Below are 20,570 nucleotides of genomic sequence, written 5' to 3'. Positions count from 1 at the left end.
ACTATTGATAGTTTAATGATTAATTTTCCTTAATTTTCAACAGTTCAAAATTCAACTTCTAAAAATTGAATATTTAGTTTTATTTAGAGACTTAAAAATTAACTTTTCAAATGTTTCAAATTGAAGACATTTAATAATTGAATCTTCCAGGGCAGAAAATTCAACTGTTGAAAATTGAATTATTAAATGTTGATAATTTAAGAAAATTAAATTGTTTAAAATGGAAGAAAAAAGAAAATTTAATTTATAGAAATTGAATCTTCAACTTTTTGTGTATTTTCAAGAGTTGAAAATTCAATTTTCAACAATTGAACATTTAGTTTTGTTCAATTTAAAATAAAGAGAATTCAACTGTTAAAAATTAAAGAAAATTCAAAATTTAACTTTCAAATGTTAAAAATTGAAGAAAATTAATAATTGTATCTTCAAAAGTCGAGAATTGAATTATTAACTGTTGAAAATTGAATATAATTGAACTTTCAACTATTAAAAATTCAATGATCAATTTTCATCAATTTTCATTTTCAACAGTTGAATTTTCGAGTATTGATAGTTTAATGATTAATTTTTCTCAATTTTTACAGTTGGAAATTCAACTTTCAAAAATTGAAAATTTAGTTTAATTTAGAGACTTAAAAAATTAACTTTTCAAATTTTGCAAATTTAAGATAGTTAATAATTGAATTGTCGAGAGCAGAAAATTCAACTGTTGAATATTTAAGAAAATTAAATTTTCAACTATGAAAATTCAATTATTAAAAATTGAATCTTCCACTTTTTGTTTGTTTTCAACAGTTGAAAATTCAATTTTCAACAATTGAATATTTAGTTTTGTTCAATTTAAAATAAGGAGAATTCAAATGTTAAAAATTAAAGAAAATTACAAATTTAAGTTTCAAATGTTGAAAATTAAATTCAAATTAATAATTGAATTTTAAAATGTTGAGGATTGAATTTTTAACTGTTGAAAATTGAAGATAATTGACCTCTCAATTATTAAAAATGCAATGTTTTTAAATGGAAGAAAACTGAAAATTCAATGGTTAAAAATTGAAGTTTTAACTGTTAAAAACTAACGAAAATTGAGCGTTGAATTGTCAACTGTTCAAAATTAAAGAAAGTTTATAATTGAATTATTAATAGTAGAAAATTAAACTGTTGAAAATTGTAGAAAATTTAATTTTCAAATATTAAAAATTCAATTTTAATTTTAAAGAGTTTAATTTTCGAGTATTGATAGTTTAATGTTTAATTTTTCTCAATTTTCAACAGTTGAAAATTCAACTTTCAAAAATTGAATATTTAGTTTAATTTAGAGACCTAAAAAATTAACTTTTCAAATGTTACAAATTCAAGATAGTTAATAAATGAATTGTCGAGAGCAGAAAATTTAACTGTTGAAAATTTAAGAAAAGTTAATTTTCAAATGCGAAAATTCAACTGATTTAAATGGAAGAAAACTTAAAATTATAAAAATTTAATTGATAGAAATTCAATCTTTAACTTTTTGTTTCTTTTCAACAGTTGAAAATTCAATTTAAAATAAGGAGAATTCAACTGTTAAAAATTAAAGAAAAATCAAAATTTAACTTTCAAATGTTGAAAATTAAAGAAAATTAATCATTGAATTTTCAAATGTTGAGAAATGAATTATTAACTGTTGAAACTTGAAGATAATTGAACTTTCAATTATTAAAAATGTAATGTTTTTAAATGGAAGAAAACTGAAAATTCAGTTGTTAATAATTGAAGTTTTAACTGTTGAAAAGTAAAGAAAATTGAGCGTTGAATTGTCAACTGTTTAAAATTAAAGAAAATTTACAATTGAATTATTAATAGTAGAAAATTAAACTGTTAAAAATTAAAGAAAATTGAATTTTTAACTATTAAAAATTCAATTTTCTTCCGTTTTCATTTTAAACTGTTGAATTTTCCACTATGGATAGTATAATGATTAATTTTCCTAAATTTTCAACAGTTCAAAATTCAACTTTCAAAAATTCAATATTAATTTTATTTAGAGACTTAAAAAATTAACTTTTCAAATGTTACAAATTGAAGATATTTAATAATTGAATCATCCAGAGCAGAAAATTCAACTCTTGAAAATTGAATTGCTAAATGTTGATAATTTAAGAAAATTCAGTTGTTTTAAATAGAAGAAAAATAAAAATTTAATTGATTAAAATTGAATCTTCCACTTTTTGTTTGTTTTCAACAGTGGAAAATTCAATTTTCAACAATTGAACATTTAGATTTGTTCAATTTAAAACAAAGAGAGTTCAGCTGTTAAAAATGAGAGAGAATTCAAAATTTAAGTTTCAAGTGTTGAAATTCAAAGAAAATTGATAAATGAATTTTCAAATTGTTGAAAATTTAAGAAAATTAATAATTGAATTATGAACAGTAGAAAATTCAACTGTAGAGAATTGAATTATTAACTGATGAAAATTGAAGAACATTGAATTTTCAATTATTAACAATTCAACGTTAGTAAACGGAAGAAAAATGAAAATTCAATTCTTAAAAATTTAATTTTCTACTGTTTAAAACTGAAGAAAATTAAGCATTTAATTTTTAACTGTTCAAAATTCAATTGTTTTAAATGGAAGAAAAGTGAAAATTCAATAGTTAAACATTGAATGTTCAACTGTTGAAAATTGAAGAAAATTGTTCATTGAATTTTCAATAATTGAAAATTAAAAAAAAATTATCATTGAATTACTAACTGTAGAAAATCGAACGGTTGTAAATTAAAGAAAAATTATATATTTTTTTTTAATTGATCAAAACAGACATTCAATTGTTAAAAATTAAAGAAAAATTTATAATTTTTTAAGAATCGAAGAAAACTAAATTATAAATTATAAACAGTAGAAAATTGAAGATAATTGAGCATTGAATTTTCAACAGTTCAAAATTAAAGAAAATTGATTATTGAATTCTCAATTGTTGAAAATTAAATTGTTGTAAATTCAATTGGTTTAAATATAAGAAAAGTGAAAATTCAATGGTTAAAATTGAATCTTCAACTGTTAAAAATTGAAGAATATTGTTCATTACATTTTCAACAAATGAAAATTAAAGAAATTTGATCATTGAATTACCAACACTAGAAAACTGAACGGTTGTAAATTGAAGAAAATTCAATTCTTTCAAATTGATAAAAACAGACAATTCAATTGTTGAAAATTAAAGAGAATTACTAATTAAATTGTCAACAGTCGTAAACTCAACTGTTGAAAATTCAATTGTTCCAAATTAAAGAAAACTGAACATTTAATAGTTAAAAAATTAATTTTCAACTGCTGAGCATTGAAGAAAATGATTATTAAATTTTCCTAAATTTCCAACTGTTAATGATTCAATTTTGAATCATTTTTAACTTTCAAAAGTTGAAGAAAAGACATGAAAGTTTATTTTTTATTGGAAAAAGTATCAATTATCCCTGACTAAATTGTTATTTTTCCTGATCGTTCTAAATTTTAAACTAAAAAGCTGAATTTGTACAAAAAAATATCAATCTTCAACTCAAAATTGAGTAGTGAAATTTTCATTTGGGTTAATTAATAGCAAATAAAAATTGTTTTCTACAAATAGCTTAATTTTGTACAAGCAATTGAATTTTCTACCAAATTGTTAAATTTTCAAGTCAAAAAGACGAATTTTCTAAGAAAAAAGTAGAATTTTCTAATGTTCAATTTTCTGCTGTTGATGATTCAATTATTAATGATCATCAATTTTATTCTGTCCAAAGTTAAATTATCAATTTTTTCAATTGTCTTTAGTTTTGAATAGTTAAAAATTCAATTTTCATTTTTTTTTCAATGTTATCAGTTGTAAACTCAATTTGTAAACATTGAATATTTTGTGTTTTTTTTCAATTTAAAATAATTTAATATTTCTTTTGGTCAAATAGTAAACAAAAAATAAAGAAAATTCAATTGATAAAAATGGAACAGGATTCAAACTTTAATTTTCAACTGTTAAACATTAAAGTAAATTAATAATTAAATTATCAACCATAGAAAAATAAACTGTTGATAATAGAATTATTAACTTTTTTCTATTTTTAAAATTTGAATTATCTTCTGTTGTAAATTCACTGTTCAATTTTCTTCAAGTTTCAACAGTTAAAAATTAAATTTTGAATTTGGTCAATTTGATTAGTTGTAAATTTAATTTTCAAAAATTGAATATTTAGTTTTCTTCGATTTGGAACAAATTTAATATTTAATTTGGTTTAATTTAAAACAAAAAAGAAAGAAATTCAACTAATAAACATTGAAGAGAATTCAAACTTTAATTTTAAACAGTTGAAAATTGAAGAAAATTAATTATTAAATTATCATCAATAGAAAAATATACTGCTGACAAATGAAAATAATTGAAAATTTAATTATTCAGCGTTTAACTTTCATCAATTTTCAACTGTTAATCATTTATTTTTCGATTCCTTTCAACTTTCAAAGGTTAAAGGCAAGACATTTAAGTTTATTTTTTACTTGAAAAACTATCAGTTATTTCCTGACTAAAAAAGATTCAATTTTAACTAAAAATAGAGTTGTTACATTTTTACTGAGGGTTCATTTCCAATAAAAATACGAATTTTCTACAAAAAAATTTAATTTTGTACCAAATAGTTACATTTTTTTACCAAATTGATGAATTTTTAACCAGAAAATGTTTATTTTTAACTAAAAAGTTCATTTTCAACCAATCAGTATTTTCAATAAAATGGTTAAATTTTCAATTAGAAAAGATTTTTTTTAAGAAAGTATTTCAGCTTCACCCAAGTTTAATTTTCTACCAAAAAAGAAGAATTTTTCAAGAAATTACATAAATTTTCAACTGAATAGAAAACCATTTTTGTTCATACATTTTCATTTTTAAACAATTTGAATTAAATAATTAAATTTTTTAACTAAAAAAGATCAATTTTTAATTAAAAATGGGAGTAATCACATTTTTATTTAAGAGCAATAATTTCCATAAAAAAAGAATTTTCTACAAATCAGTTTAATTGTGTAAGAAATAGAGAAATTTTTAATTAAAAAAATTCGTTTTCTACCAAAATGGCCAATTTTCAACGAAAAACATAAATTTTCAACTAGGCAGATTAATTTTCTATCAGAATGAATTAATTTTTAACAAATTACATGATTTTTCAACCAAATATTTCAATTCTTAATAGTATTTTCCAGATGATAGTTAAATTTCTAACAACAAAAAATGAATTCTCAACCAAAAACGAATTTCAAACAAATTAGTTACATTTTTAACTAAAATAATGAATTTTTAACGAAAAATATAAAGTTTTAACTAATTTGAATCTTCACCTGATACAGATACATTTTCTACCTAAAACAAAATAATTAAATTCTCAGTAAAAAAATTCAATAAACAAAACTCATTTTCAACCAAAAACATAAATTTTCAATCAAGAGGATTAATTTTCTACCAGAAAAAGATTACATTTGATTAAAATACATTAATTTTTAACCAAATATTTAAATTTTTAAAGGAATTTCCAACCATAAATTCGATGAAATAAATTAAAATTAAAAAAAAAAATCAATTTAAAACCACATAAATATTAAGGGTTTCCAACAAATGATAAATTCTATAATTTTAAGATTCAAAGAAACGAAACCATTTTGAATGTTTCAATTAAAAATTCTATTTTGAAATATGTCCTTCAATTTGAAACCTTCAAATTTTTAAAGTTTTATCATTGAAATTGCCTTACATTTTTGATTATTTTTTTAATTCATCGATTTGGAACTTTTCAAATTAAAAATTATTTAAATTTTGATGTTTTCTGCATATAATAAAAAAATATGTTTGCTTTCAGGATGGTGCAACGCCCCTCTTTAAAGCGGCACATAAAGGCCACTCTGCAGTGATTGGAGAACTACTAAAATATCGACCATCCCTCGGCATTCTTCCGGTAAGAATTAAAGTAGAAAATTTTAATTTTAATTATCATTCCTGGTCATTTTCCGATTTTTTTTCCTGGCAACTGTTAATTTTTCCCGGTCAATTTAAAAGTGTTCCAATTATTTAAATCATTTCTGATTTGTAACAGAGAATTTTGGAAAAGAATTATAATTCTGAATATAAACAGGGATTTTTTTTCAATTTCCTTTCTTTTGAATTTAAATATTCTTTTTGATCCTAAAGTAAAAATTATAATTCTTTACTACAATTCCCTGTTCCAAACTTAAAATTATATTTCTACACTTTTTTTTTAAATGCCCATTTTATAAATAAGAAATAAAATTAATTTCCAAAAATTTTTCTTTTCATATCAACGATTACCGGTTTCAAAACAAAAATATAATTGATTAGTTGAATTGTCTACTAAAAACAAGATGAATTTTCGACGAAATATTTCAATTATTAAAAAAAAATTTTCAATCAAGAAGGAAAAAAAATTTAACCAAACTGTAATTTGAGGGGAATATAATGTCTAATATAAAATAAAAGTGTCCAATAATTATTAACTTTTTAAGTTTGTTTTTAATCCAAAAATATTTGTAAGAACGTTTTTTATTTCACAGGATTTTATAAAATCTTAGGAAAAATTCGTGTATGTTTAAAATATATTTAGGACTTGTAAAAATTTGAAAGATATTTCAAAATATTTTCTAAATTATTTGGAAATCTTTCAAAGCTACAATATAAAATATTGTTATTCTCTTTAAAATTTCTAAAAGTGCAACATTTTTTTTTAATGAATCGAATTATTCCTAAAATGTTGAGAAATCTTTTCAACTCTTTTTAAATTATTTCTTGGAATTATTTTATCAACATAAAAAAATCATTAAAAATATTCCCGGCAATCTGAAAACATTTTTTTATTATCTTGAAACCTTCCAAAATATCATGAGAGTTTCCAAACTACCTTAAAATCCTTTGAAACCTTTTGAAATCCCTTGAAATTTTAGTACTGAAAAATTTCAAAAAATAAAATTCCCAACACTGTAAAATCACCGTAAAAGAAAATATTTGAAATAGGAAATTCTCGAAATTATAAAATTGCTGAAATATAAAAATCCCTAATTATAAAATTTCCAAACAGTTTATAATATTCCCGATCATAAAAATGTCTGAATAATAATATTCCCGACAGAACATTTATTTATTAAAAATACAATAATTAAATATTTTTATCAAATAAATGTTTTTAACCGGTTAGTTCTTTTTTATTATTATTAAACAGCTGAATATTCTACCAAGAAAATTAATTTTCTACCGGAAAAGTTAAATTTCAATAAAATACATTAATTTTCAATCAATTAGTTGCATTTTTAACTAAAAAATATCGATTTTCCACCAAAAATCAGATAGTTATATTTTCAGTTTAAAAAAAAAGGATTATCCACAAAATAGTAAAATATTCAACAAAAACAGATTAATATTAATTAAACAAAGATTAAATTTGGCACGAAATTGCAATTAAAAAGTTAATTTTTAAGAATTAGAAAAAATTTCAACCACAGAGATGAATCTTCAATAAAAAAATTATATTTTAACAAAACACTTCAACTTTTAACCAATTAATTTAATTTTCAACATAATAGTTTATTTTTATCTAAAGAGATTAATTTTCCACGAAAATGATGGATCGACAACTAAAAAAAAATTAATTTTTAACTAAAAAAGATCAGTTTATAACCAAAATTAAAATATTTAAATTTTTAACCAAAAAAGTTAATTTTTAATTAAAAACGTAACAGTTGATATTTCTACCCAAAAAATTTGAGTCCTAAATCTAAAAACGGTTGAATTCAGCCAAGAAAGACAAATTTTCTGCAAAGCAATTGAATTTTCAACACGAAAATATCATTTTTCAGCCAAAAGTTGAATTTACCACCCGAGAATATGAATTAACAAGAATTAACATTATTTACAATTAATCAGTTAAATTTTCAACCAAATAGTTACATTTGCAGTTTAAAAATTAAGTTTCAAGAAACAAAAATATCAAAAACAAATGAATTTTCAGCAAAATACAAAAATTCTGAAAATAGTTGTTACTAAAAATTCAATAATTTGGTAGAAGATTTAACAATTTTGTTAAAAACTCACTTCTTGGCTAAACATGCAACTGTTTTGTTGAAAATTCAACTGATTAATTGCAAATTAACTTTTTTTTGTACATTAACATTCTCAGGTCGAAAATTCAATTTTTTTTAAGGAAAAATTTCCTTGTTTGGCTTGAAAATTCTAAAACTTGCTATAAAACTGAACTATTTGGTACAAAGTGAAATAGTTTTGTAGAAAATTAATTTTTTGTTAAAGAGAAATAATTCAGCGTGAAACTCTTGAATTTTAAACTTCGAAAATTGAATTATAAAATTTGTTTCATTCAGCAATTTTGTATTCAAATGCATTTTAAGCCATTTTAAATTCTAATTCCAGCTCAGAATTGGTTAAAAATTGAAAAATCCCTATTTAATTTCGGAATTTTAATTCTGTTAACAAAATTTCCTATTTAAATCCAGAATTTAAATTCTTTTCGAAAATTTTCCATTTAAGCTAATTGTAAGAATTATAACTTTTTGGAAAAATTTCCTGCTCCAGTTCATAATTTAATTTTTTCGAAAATACCTCGTTACAACACAGAACAATAATTTTGTTGGAAAAATTCAATTTTCCATTGAGAATTGTTATTCTTCTGGATAAATTCCAGTTCCAACTCAGAATTGGTTAAAAATTGAAAATTCCTTGTTCAAATCCGAAATTTTAATAATTTTCGAAAATTGTCCGTTTCCAAAAAAGAATTCGAATTTTTGTAAAATTCCCTGTTCCAATTCATAATTTTAATTTTTCTCAAAAATGTCATGTATCAACATAGAATTAGAATTCATTCTAATAAAAAAAATCCCTGTTCCAGCTCGAAATTTATTTATATTTTCACATTCCCTGTTCCAAGAAGAATTATCATTATTTTGGATAAATACCAGTTTCAATTAAGAATTGATTAAAATTGGAAAATTCTCAGATTCAACTCAGAATTAAAATTCATTGGAAAAATTTCCTGTTCGATTTCAAATTTTTGTTCCTTTTCGAAAATTTTGAGTGCTAGCTCGGAACTTGTTAAAATTTGAAAATCTTGGTTATTATTCTGAATAAATTCTTGTTCCAATTATAAATTTGTAAAAGATTGAAAAATCTTTGCTTAAATTATGTTAAATTATTTTTATTTTAAATAGTTTAAAAATCCTTGAAATGCTTCGAAATTCTATTTCAAGATCTTGAAACATCTACATGTTGTTTCGAATTTTTTCAAATTCAGAAATATTATTAAAAGTTTTTCACAACTTCTAAATATCTTTTAAAATTATTCGAATTTCAAATAATTAAAAAAAATTATTTTCAATTTTCCTAGCAATCTTAAAAAATGTTATTATTAAAAAGCTTCTAAATTTCATGTTCGAAATCTGCCAAAATCTATATTTCGTTTCAAATTAGGCCGTGGAATATTTGCACCGAAATTTTGGACAGAACAGCTGGGCTTTATCGGTACACGTAGACACTTCGTTTAAATTATTTGAAATCATTTCCAATTTTTAATTGATTTTGAATTATTTTTGTCAAAACTTCTAAATATTTCTTCAACTTACTCGATTTTTTCCAAAAATAATAGGCGTTTAATTGTTATTTGTACATCAAAATTTAAGAAGTTAACTTAAATATTAAGTAAATATTAAGAAACTGTTCTTTTTTTAAAATGAAAAATTTAAAATTACGTGGCTTAAAAATGGAATATTTTAGACTGCAATTCAATAAAAGCCTTTGATCATAAATATATTATTTAAAAGTTATTGTAAAACTAAAAATAGTTTATAAAGTTTAAATTTTTGAGGGAAATTCAAATTTAAAAATCATAAATTAATTCATATTCACAGTTGATCAACTAAAAATGTTTGTTTTCAAAAATCTTCTATTTTAAACGGTTCTAATTTTTAATTACTTAAGTCTTTAAAACTACATTTTGAAATTCTTTTAATTCAAATACGCTATCATAATTGAAACAGATCACAATTTACCTAATTATTTAAAAAACGGCTGAAATCTATGTTGGACGGATTTTTTTTTCAAAAAATTTGTAAAACCCCCGGTCAAAAAATAAATTCAAGGTCATTTCCCGGTTTTTCCCGGTCCAGCAGCCACCCTGTAATTGTCCTCAAACGCTCCATTTTTTTATTAAAAAGTGATACTTTTGTTTTAAAAATTCAACTATTTTTCTAAGAAATGGTAGAAATGAAAGAAATTTCAACTAAAAATTAATCAAATAAGATATAAACTAACATCGCAACCATTGTTTAAACTATTTAATTGAAAAATTTCTCAATTTTTAAAAAAGAATTCATCTTTTTGGTACAAAATTAATTTTCTTGGTTGAAAATTCATATTTTTGGTCGAAAATTTAACTATTTGGTTAAATATTCAACTGTTTTCTTGAAAGCACGTGTTTTTGCTTCAAAAATTCAACAATTTGGTAGAAAATTTAACTATTTGGTGGAAAATTGTTATATATAATTTAAAATTCAACAATTTTGTTAAAAAGTCATACTTCTTGGTTGAAAACTTAACTGTTTCCTTTAAAAAATTTATTTTTGGCTTGATATTTCAACAACTTGATTGATAAATAAAACTTTAAAAAATCAAGGAGATCATGAAGTAAATATTTCTTCGATCATTTTTGTATAATCGAAAATATGAGAGAAAACAAAGTTTCCCACTTTTTTTATTTTGCTTTTTTTTTGCTTAAAAAATCAAAAATGGGTAGAAAATTGAACTATTTGGTGGAAAATTGGCGTATTTTGTAGAAAATTAGAAAAAGTGGATGAAAAGCCATAACTCTTGGTGAAAAATGAAACTTTTTGTTTGAAAATTAAATTTTTTTATTATCCTTTCGGCTTAAAAATTCAATGATTTCGCAGGATAGTTCACTATTTGGTGGAAAATTGTGGTATTCTGTTGAAAATTCAATAATTTTGTTAAGAAATCATACCACTGGATTGAAAATTAAATTGTTTCGTTAAAAATTAATCTATATTAGTTCAGGATTCAAATATTTTGTTAAAAATTAATATTCTTTTGTTGATAATTCAACTGTCTTAGAGAAAAATTGTTTAATTTGTTGAATCGAAAATTCAATAATTTGTTTAGACAATTTCACTTTATCATAAAAAATTTATGTATTTCGTTGAAATTTTTAAATATTCAAAAAAATGAATACCTTTTTAGGATTCAAATATATTTTTATTTTTAATTCAAACAATTTTTTGTTGAAATATCAACTATCACAGTTTTCTTTAAAATTTAATCTTTTTAAGTTGAAAGTTGAACTACTTTCTTAAAAGTTCATTGTTTTGGTTAAAGATTGATAATATTAGTTGAAAATTTGCATTTTTTTTGTTTACTATTAAGTTTTTAACTGGAAATTTAAATATAACAATTTAAGTGATTGGTTGAAAACGAATTTTTTTGTTCAAAATTCATATTCTCAAATAGAAAATTCCTATTTTTTTACTGAAACATTAATCTTTTTGTCTTGAAAATCCAACTGTTTGGTACAAAATTAAACTGTTTTGTAGAAAAATTATACTTTTAATTAAACTCAACTATTTAGTTAAAAATTGTTAAAAACGAAAAAAAAAATAAATAAAAATTAATCAAATAAAATCAAACCTAACATAGCATTCATTGTTCAAACTATTTCGTTGAAAATTTGTCTTTTTTGGTAGAACATTAATCTTTTTGGTTGAAAATTCGTATTTTTTGGTTGAAAATAGTGTTTTTATTGCAATTTTTTTCTACGAAAAAGTAGCAAAATATTTAATTTCTTTAAAGAAAAGTGTCCTAATTATTCTTGAACGGATTTCCTAATTTTTCCTACCTAAAAATATTATTTTCTTCTTGATTTTAGAATGGCGAAAGTGCTCTTCACGCAGCCGCTTTAATAGGGCACATGGCAGTAGCAAGACAACTCGTTGGAGCTGGTGCTGATCCCCTTTTGATGAACCAGGAAGGTCTCACGCCTCTTCAATTTGCCATCAGACACTCCCAAAATCAGGTCGCTAATTATCTGAAAGAAAAAGTAAGGCAGAGAACCGCCTCGCGTTAATACAAAAAAAAAGATATATTGAAGGAAAATTTCACCAAGAAGAAGACTTAATTAAACTTGTCACACTTTTTCGCCCTAGGGCGCACGTTTTCTAGCGTTTTTTGTTATTCATGGGCATGCGTAGTGGAGATTATTTTTCCACGCATGCGCCAATTTTAGCCGATAGCGCTAGCTGTTCTAGTCACAGTTCCGCGAAAATTCAAATTTAAGTAATGAAAAATGCTTTTTTTTATACAAATTAATAATAAAAGTTCATAGTTTATATATAAAATAAAGATTGAGAGTCATTTGGTTTGAGAAGATAAAATTAAATATTCTATATTTGATATAATATATAATATTACGACTGAAGGAATTGGTTTTCATACATGTTTTAAGTATTTTTTACATTAGTTTAATTTTTAAATAATAAAGATACATTAAAAAAAAAAATAGTTAAATTTTCAGCAAAAAAGCCCTAATTTTTAACCAATGAAAAATGAATTTTCAACAAAATAGTTGAATTTTTAAATAATAAAATCAATTTTCAGTTAAAAAAAAAAGAAAGACACATAATTTACAACCAAAAAAATCAAAAATTTCCAACAAGAAAATTTATTTTCTACTAGAAATAAGACGAACTTTTAACCAAATACATAAATTTTTATATGAAAAAGGATATTTTCAAGTAGCTAAGTTTTTCAATTTAACTAGTCCACTTTTTGTTAAAAAAAATTTTTTTTAATTTGAAAATTTGTTTCTAAGTTTACAATTACCATATTTTGTTGAAAATTCTATTTTGAATGAAATTCCTTTTTTTTTTTAATTAACTGTTTTAAACTGAAATTGTAGCTATTTTCTATACATTCTATATTTTTAAAATATTTCAATTGTCAAATAAAAAAAAAAGAAGAATTTTCAATTAAAAAAATAATGCAACAAAAAATGAAATAGTTAAACTTTCAGTGAAAAAAACTAAATTTCAACCAAAAAAATCGAATTTTCAAATGAAGAAATTAATTTTTAACCAAAAAAATCAAATTTTCCAACAAGAAAATTAATTTTTTACAAGAAATAGCACAAACTTTTAACCAAATAAAACAATTTTCGTGTAAAAAAGGATATTTTCAACGAGCTAAGTTTTTCAATTTAACTAGTCCACTTTTTGTTAAAAATTTTTTTATATTGTTTGCAATTACCCTATTTTGTTGAAAATTCTTTTTTGACTTCTTTCATTTTTGAAAATGCTGTAATTAAAAATTTAACTAGTCCACTTATTTTGTTAACTTATATCCACGTATTTAGTAAAGACAAAATTTTGTCTTAAAATATAATTTTTTTAACTGAAAATGTAACTATTCCATTTTATATTCAAAATGTACTTTTATTAGTTAAAAATTGTTGTATTCTGTTAAGAGTTCGTTTTATTTCTAGAGGAAAATTAATTTTTTTAGTTTAAAAATTAAGGTTTTTTATAAATTTGTTGTTTTTTGGTTGAAAACTTCCAACAAATTTATAAAAAACTACATTTTTTAAACCCCAAAAATAAACTTTCTACTAGAAATAAAACTAACTCTGAACAAAATGCATTAATTTTTAAATAAAAAAATACGTTTTTAATAATAAAATTTAATTTCAACAAGAAAGAAGAATTGTTAACAAAATAGGTTAATTTTAATCTAAAGAAACGAATTTTCAACTAAATAAAAATGTTGTCAACCAAGAGTGGACTAGTTAAATTTGTAATTAAAAACATTTTAAATGAAAAAAACTGATGAAATTTTATACAAAATAGTTGAATTTTCAACTAAATAAATTGTTTTGAGTCACGAAAAAACGAATTTTTAACAAAATAGTTAAACTTTCAAAGAACGAAGTAAATTTATAATCATATGAATTTTCATACAAGAAAAATAATTTTCTACCAAAAAGTCAGGTAAATTTTCAAATAATGAAAACTGACCAGCACGTTAAACATGAAATTTTTCTATTCATAATGAACGAATTTAAAAAAAAATTTAATTCAAAAAATTCCATCCACTTCCCTTTTATTTTATCAATAAATCAGAAACTTTTATTCCTAATTTGTACTAAAAAAAAATGTATTCATTTTTGAATTTTCGCGGAACTGAGATTAGAACTTTCCCCTATTTAAAAAAAACGTGCGCCCTAGGGTGCAAAATTCTTCTTCTTTCTTCAAATTAAGATAAGAATTCAGTTTTTGAAAGTATTTCAAAGTTGCCAAGATGATTCTTATTGTAAATAAGAGACTAGAAAATAGGAGTTAATGTAAATTTAAAGCCTCTGAACTTAATCTTTCCGCCCAAAACTCGTAGAAAATGTAAAGATTTTTTTTTATTAAAAAAAAGAGGTTGTACCATTCAGTATTTGCAATCTGAGTTGAGCATCGAAAGGCACCGTCAATTGTTAAAAAAAGAGAAAATTACAAATTTTATAAGACTGACAGAAATGCCTTAGAGTGGACCGAAACAAAATGCGGCATAAGAGGACTTAGAATTTACAATTCGATGCATAAGATTGTGTGATTAAAAAAAACAGAATGTTAGAATCTAGAAGGGGCCTAAAAAATGATGAAAGCTTAGCATTTTATCGTTCTAGTTTCTTATAAAATAATTTATGAAGATATTAGATAAAAGAACGATTATTTTTAGTACCTTAGCTCGAGTATTTTGTGAGTCTTCCTAATATTTCGAATCTAGAGAATCTATTATCGTTACAATGTTATATATAAATTATGTATATTTAGTAGGAAACTAATGGAATTTTATATATCGTTATTTATTCTGAACCTCTTGCAATAAATGAGTTTTTATTCTCAATACCGTTATTAATTATTTATTTTCAGGACTGCCACACACTGATCTACTTTCAAGCAAAAAAGAAGAATTTTTAACAAAAAAAGTTGAATTTTCAATAAAATAATTTAAATAAATTATCAAACAGATGAATTTTCAACCAAAAAGATTAATTTTCTGAAAAATATGGAATTTCTAGCAAAACAGATAAATTGTTAATAAAATAGTCGGCTTTTTTTCAAAATATTAATTTTCAATCAAGAAAAAAGAATTTTCAAGAAAATAGATTAACAATAACAATTGCATTTTTAACCAAAAAATATATAATTTTTGTCATCTTGAAGGTGAATTTCAAACAAAAAAGTTAATTTTCGATCAAGAAAGCTAAATTTTCAACTAAAAAAAGATTGATTTTTTACAAAAAAAAAAAAAAACATTTCTCAAAGTAAATAATTTTTCAACCAAATAGTGGAAGCTATTACTAAACACAGATAAATTTTCAATCAAAAATGAAATTCCCCTCTTAGTTGACACAAATTTCATCTTTGTTTGGTTAAAAATGGAATTGTCACACATTAATTTTTTCTGGTTGAAGATTTATAAAAATTATAAATCATCAACCAAAAAAATTTGCTTAAAAAGTCATATATTTTGAAAAAAAATTCGTCTTCTTTTTTGTAAAAAATAAATCTTTTTTAGTTGAAAATTTAGCTTTCTTGACCGAAAATTAACTTGTTTATTTGAAATTCACCTTTTAGATGAAACAAATTTCATTTTTTTTTTGTTCAAAATGCAATTGTCACACATTAATTTTTTTGGTTGAAAATTTATAAAAATTATAAATCATCAACCAAAAAAATTAATGTGTGACGATTGCATTTTGAACCAAAAAAAGATGAAATTTGTGTCATCTAAAAGGTGAATTTCAAATAAAAAAGTTAATTTTCGATCAAGAAAGCTAAATTTTCAACTAAAAAAGATTTATTTTTTACAAAAAAGACGAATTTTTTTCAAAATATATGACTTTTTAACCAAATAGATGAGGTTATAACTAAACACCGATAAATTCTCAGTTAAAAAAATTAATTTTTAACCAAGAAAAACGAATTTCAAACAACATAGTTAAATTTTGAGGCAAAGGAATAAATTTTCAACTAAAATTATGAACCTTTAACAACATTAAAAATAATTTTTAACCAAAATTTTGCACTTTTAACGAAAAAAGATTAAATTTCTACCAAAGCAGTTAAATTTACAATTAAATAGTTGATTTTTGAACCAAAAATTTTAATTTCCGACCAAAGACGGAATAGTTAAGCTTCGATTTTAAAAAATTAATTTTCAAACAAGGAAAAAAAAAACTTTTCAACAAAATATATGAATTTCAAATTAAACTTATGATTTAAAAAAAAAAAATTATTTTCAACAAAAAATTTGATATTTTAGTAAAATCATAAAAGTTTTAACCAAATAATAAAATTTTTAAACAAATAGATGACTTTTCAACCAAAAAGATTAATTTTCTATAAAAAAACACGAATTTTTCAAACATAGATCACCTTTCAATTAAATTATGAATCTTCAACCAAAAAAACTAATTTTTAATAAAATAGTTGCATCCTCAACCAAAACAGATCATTAACTTTCAACTATAACAATTTCATTTTTAACAACAACAAAAAATGAAATTTTTGTCATAAAAAGATGGCTTTCTGACAAAAAAGTTAATTTTCGATCAAGAAAGCTAAATTTTCAACTGAAGAGTTGAATTTTCTACTAAAAAGATGATTTTTGCCCAAAACACATGACTTTTCAAACAAATAATTGATTGTTGGATAAAAACAAAATTTTCCAAATGAATTGAATTTCCAACTGAAAAAGATTTTTTAGTCAAGAGAGAAAAAATTCCAAACAAACTTCTGAATTTTAAAGCAAAAAAAATGAATTTTTAGTCAAGAAGATTAATTTTCTACCTAAAAGAACGAATTAGCAACAAGATACATAATTTTTCAACTAAAAGCGGTTAATGTTCATCCACTTTTTTCTGAAAACTAATCGTTGAATTTTAGAATAATGATAAAATAATAATATTTTCATAAATTTTAATAAAAGAATAATATTTTAGAGTAGTTAAAGATTCAGTTAAAAAACTAATTTGAAACAAAAAAAAAACAAACGAATTTTCAACAAAATAGTTAATTACAATGACATAAAGCTACTTTTGCAAATAAGGAATCATCGTTATTCAATTTTATGTTGCAAATTTAAAAAAATTAAGCACGCACTCGAAACAATTCCGAAACTTAAAATAGTTGAATAGTCAAATCAAAAAGATGAATTTTCAAAAAAGCAGATTAATTTCTCACCAAAAAGTAAAAAAAAGCAAAGTTGGAATTTTAAATAAAATTGATGAATTTTCGACTGAAATTATGAACTTTCAAGCGAAATAGTGGAATTTTCAACAAAAAAGATCAAATTTCAAACAAAATGATGAATATTAAAATGGAATACTTGAATTTGAAACAAAAAAGATGAATTTTTAAACAAGAAAAGTTTTTTATCAAAAAGGACCATTTATTAACAAAATACACATGCAGTTTCAACAAAAGAGTCGAATTTTTTAATAAAAAAGTCAATTTTTCAAGCAAAAAGATTAATTTCTACCAAAACGTAAGAAAAACTTTGAACCAAAAAACACAATTTTCAAAAACACAGTTGGATTTTAAAATAAAATTGATGAATTTTCGACTAAAGTTATAAACTTTCAACTGAAATAGTGGGATTTTCAACAAACAAGATACATTTTCAAATAAACTGATAAATATTTACCTGGAATACTTCAATTAGAAAAGAAAAAAGATGAATTTTTAAACAAGAAGATTAATTTTTCTATCAAAAAGGACGATTTATTAACAAAATACACATGCATTTTCAACGAAAGAGTAGAATTTTTAAATAAAAGGCAAATTTTCAACTAAAAAGGGCAAAATTATCTACCAAAAATGTAACAGTTGAATTTTAAACTAAAAAAGATTAATTAAAAATTGAAATGATGAATCTTTAACTGGAATAGTTAATTTTCTAACCAAAAAGATAAATTTTTATTTCAGAAGAATAATTTCTGCCAAAAAGACAAATTTCCAACAAAATACACGAAGTTTCAACTAAGAAGGGTAAATTGTTACCCAAAAACTGATTACTAAAATTTCCATTTCAAAAACTAATATTCAGGCAAAGAGATGAATCTTCAACTAAAACGATGGAATATTCAATTGAAATAGTTATTTACATTCTCAGTTAAAAAAAAAATTAATTTTCAACAAAAAAATTCGAATTTTCAACAAAATAGTTCAAGTTTCAACTGTAATCGTTAAATTTTCAATAAAAAAATTCATTTTTAGCCAAACAGCTGTTTTCAACAACAAAAATTAATTTGTAATAAACGAATTTAACTTTTGACCAGATAATTAAATTTTCATTCCGAAAAATATTAATTACGAACGAAAAATGTAGTAGTTGATTCTTTAGCCAAAAAATACTTTAATTTTTTCAACATAAGTTGAATTTTTTAACTATAATTTTTTTTTGTCAAAAGAGAGAATATTTTGAACAAACTAGGGATTTTCAACAAAATAAATAAATTTCGAACGAAATACTTGAATTTTCCATTGATAACGGTTCTTTTTCAACCAAAAATAGAATGGTTAAATTTTCAGTTAAAAAAATTAATTTCACACCAACAAAAAAGTAGCCAAACACAACAATATAAATCTACTTTTATAAATACAGGATTATACATAAATAATTATTGTAGATTACTAATGATTATTAATGACATTTTTATTTTTTTTAAATAAAATATAAAAATAAAATTATTTAAAAAGTGACTAAAAAGTTTCTTGAAAAAAAAAGTAACTACAAGTGACTCAAGTAACTTTGTCGAAGCTCTGTTAATTACAGATCCATTATAAATACTTCCAAGGCGAAACATCTTTTTTTCTCAAGAACCTGCACTTTGTATTCATTATTTTCTTTTCAATTTATTATGCTAGTCATTTTTCGTCTTGCAAATCAAGAAGTGTGTCAATTCGCGTCTTGTGAACGACTGTTCACTCGCAAATGAGAACAGAGCGAAAAATGCAACTTTAAAGGTCGATGACGAAACGGATAAAAATTATCAAGCATCACCTGCGAACTGATAAGTGTGATAACAAAGATACTTGTTGATTTTTCCTTCAGTTTGCTGCCGCTTCGCAGATATGATTCGCGATCGGATGCCAGATTTGTGTGCCGTTTGTATTTTATTTTAACTTTTGTTTAATTGGATAAATAGAAAATATATACTTAAATATTTTTTTATTTAGAAGCAGAGGCGTAATTCTTTTCTTCAGAGAAGCAATTCTTTTCTGCAGGATATGCAAATTCAAATTCGCCAGGACAAAAAGCTGAATCAAGTTCTCGAAGATGTAGGTAATACAAATTTTTTGAATCGTTTATTATCTTCTCTTCGTTTTTTTTAACATTTAAAATTAAAAAAAAAGATTCTACTGGTTATAAAAATTATGGCGAATTTTTATATGCAGAGATTTTATAAAAACATTAAAAGTGATTGATTGGATAGATTTTGTATTTGAAATTGTTAAAATTCTAAAGCTTTAACTCAACATTTATAAATTTTGAAAGTTCTAATTTTAGAGTTTAAATTTTTTAAGTATCAAGGCTTTTGATTATAATTTCAATTTTGAAATTGCACAATTATTCGATTTATAACATACTTAAGTCAAAATTATTCAACTTCAATCGCTTTGAATTTAAAATTGGTGAAGCTTTTGGAAATTTATTTAAAATTTGTTTGAATAATTAAAAATTAAGAGTTAGAAATCAACTTTTTAAAATTAAAACCTGTAAAATCCAAACTTACCAACTTAAGACCATAAACACTAAAAATTTTGAGACTGAGGCACTCAAAACTGTATCATTCATGTACACTTTCTGCTAGCGAACAATAATATAAATTGAAAATTGAATAAAATTTGTTTGCCTTTGTAAAAATTCTAAATTAGTCACATTTCTTTTAATCATTTAAAAATTAGCCGATTGTTATAATTTTGATTGTCAATCTAAAAATACAATAATAAAATATTTTAAATAAAAAACAACATATTTTTTAATGTTTGAAGTTTTTAAAATTATTAGTTGAATTTAAATAAACAAGAATTGTTCACAGATTTCTTTAAAAAATAAATTTAAAAATACGCGCCTCAATCGAATTTTTTTAATTTTTTTTTTTTTAATTAACAATTTTACATACACACTGTTGTTACGAAAATGTGTCGTGGTATGCATGTATGCAATCTATCGCGTGTGTGCCTGTATGCTAGAGACCTCTACAGTGAACGTGGCGGTACTTTCTATCTCCGTCTACTGACAACAGTCTGTCGTCTTACGATCTTCGAGTCGGTCAGATCGATAATTCCATTTGTATCCTTTTAAGGGCATGTGACACAGCTAAATACCTATATTACCGTCCGCACTTTTTCAGTTCACTGAATGTTTTTTTAAACCTAAGAACTTTTTTTATAAATAAAATATCGAGCTGAAATTTTGGAAAATGTATTAGAGTACAATAAAGT

General features: G+C 22.6%; 3 protein-coding genes across 6 annotated transcripts in view; 2 read left to right on the top strand and 1 right to left on the bottom strand.

Moving 5' to 3' along the window:
* The window catches only part of LOC117177214 (ankyrin repeat domain-containing protein 29-like), a 52,392-nt gene extending 39,963 nt beyond the window's left edge, over positions 1–12,429 (top strand). The window contains exons 8-9 of the mRNA XM_033367802.1: positions 5,855–5,950; positions 11,945–12,429. Coding sequence (XP_033223693.1) covers positions 5,855–5,950; positions 11,945–12,142 — 294 coding nt within the window. The 3' untranslated portion in view covers positions 12,143–12,429. The remainder of the gene's footprint in view (positions 1–5,854; positions 5,951–11,944) is intronic.
* The window catches only part of LOC117177355 (condensin-2 complex subunit D3-like), a 54,977-nt gene that overhangs the window by 1,465 nt on the left and 32,942 nt on the right, over positions 1–20,570 (bottom strand). Inside the window, exon 6 of the mRNA XM_033368022.1 lies at positions 11,915–12,103. The gene's annotated coding sequence lies outside the window, so the exon portion shown is untranslated. The remainder of the gene's footprint in view (positions 1–11,914; positions 12,104–20,570) is intronic.
* LOC117176981 (syntaxin-1A-like) overlaps positions 19,032–20,570 on the top strand; it is a 44,448-nt gene continuing 42,909 nt past the window's right edge. For 2 of the 4 annotated variants that reach the window (XM_033367607.1, XM_033367454.1), the window contains exons 1-2: positions 19,032–19,229; positions 19,302–19,403. In XM_033367607.1, coding sequence (XP_033223498.1) covers positions 19,197–19,229; positions 19,302–19,403 — 135 coding nt within the window. In that variant the 5' untranslated portion in view covers positions 19,032–19,196. Of the gene's footprint in view, positions 19,230–19,301; positions 19,408–20,570 lie in introns of all 4 variants that reach the window. The other 2 variants (XM_033367531.1, XM_033367681.1) reach the window with 2 other exon arrangements.

The sequence above is a fragment of the Belonocnema kinseyi genome, chromosome 1, assembly GCF_010883055.1.
Source record: "Belonocnema kinseyi isolate 2016_QV_RU_SX_M_011 chromosome 1, B_treatae_v1, whole genome shotgun sequence".
In the NCBI taxonomy this organism is placed as follows: domain Eukaryota; kingdom Metazoa; phylum Arthropoda; class Insecta; order Hymenoptera; family Cynipidae; genus Belonocnema; species Belonocnema kinseyi.
This window is presented reverse-complemented; position numbering and strand designations above follow the sequence as displayed.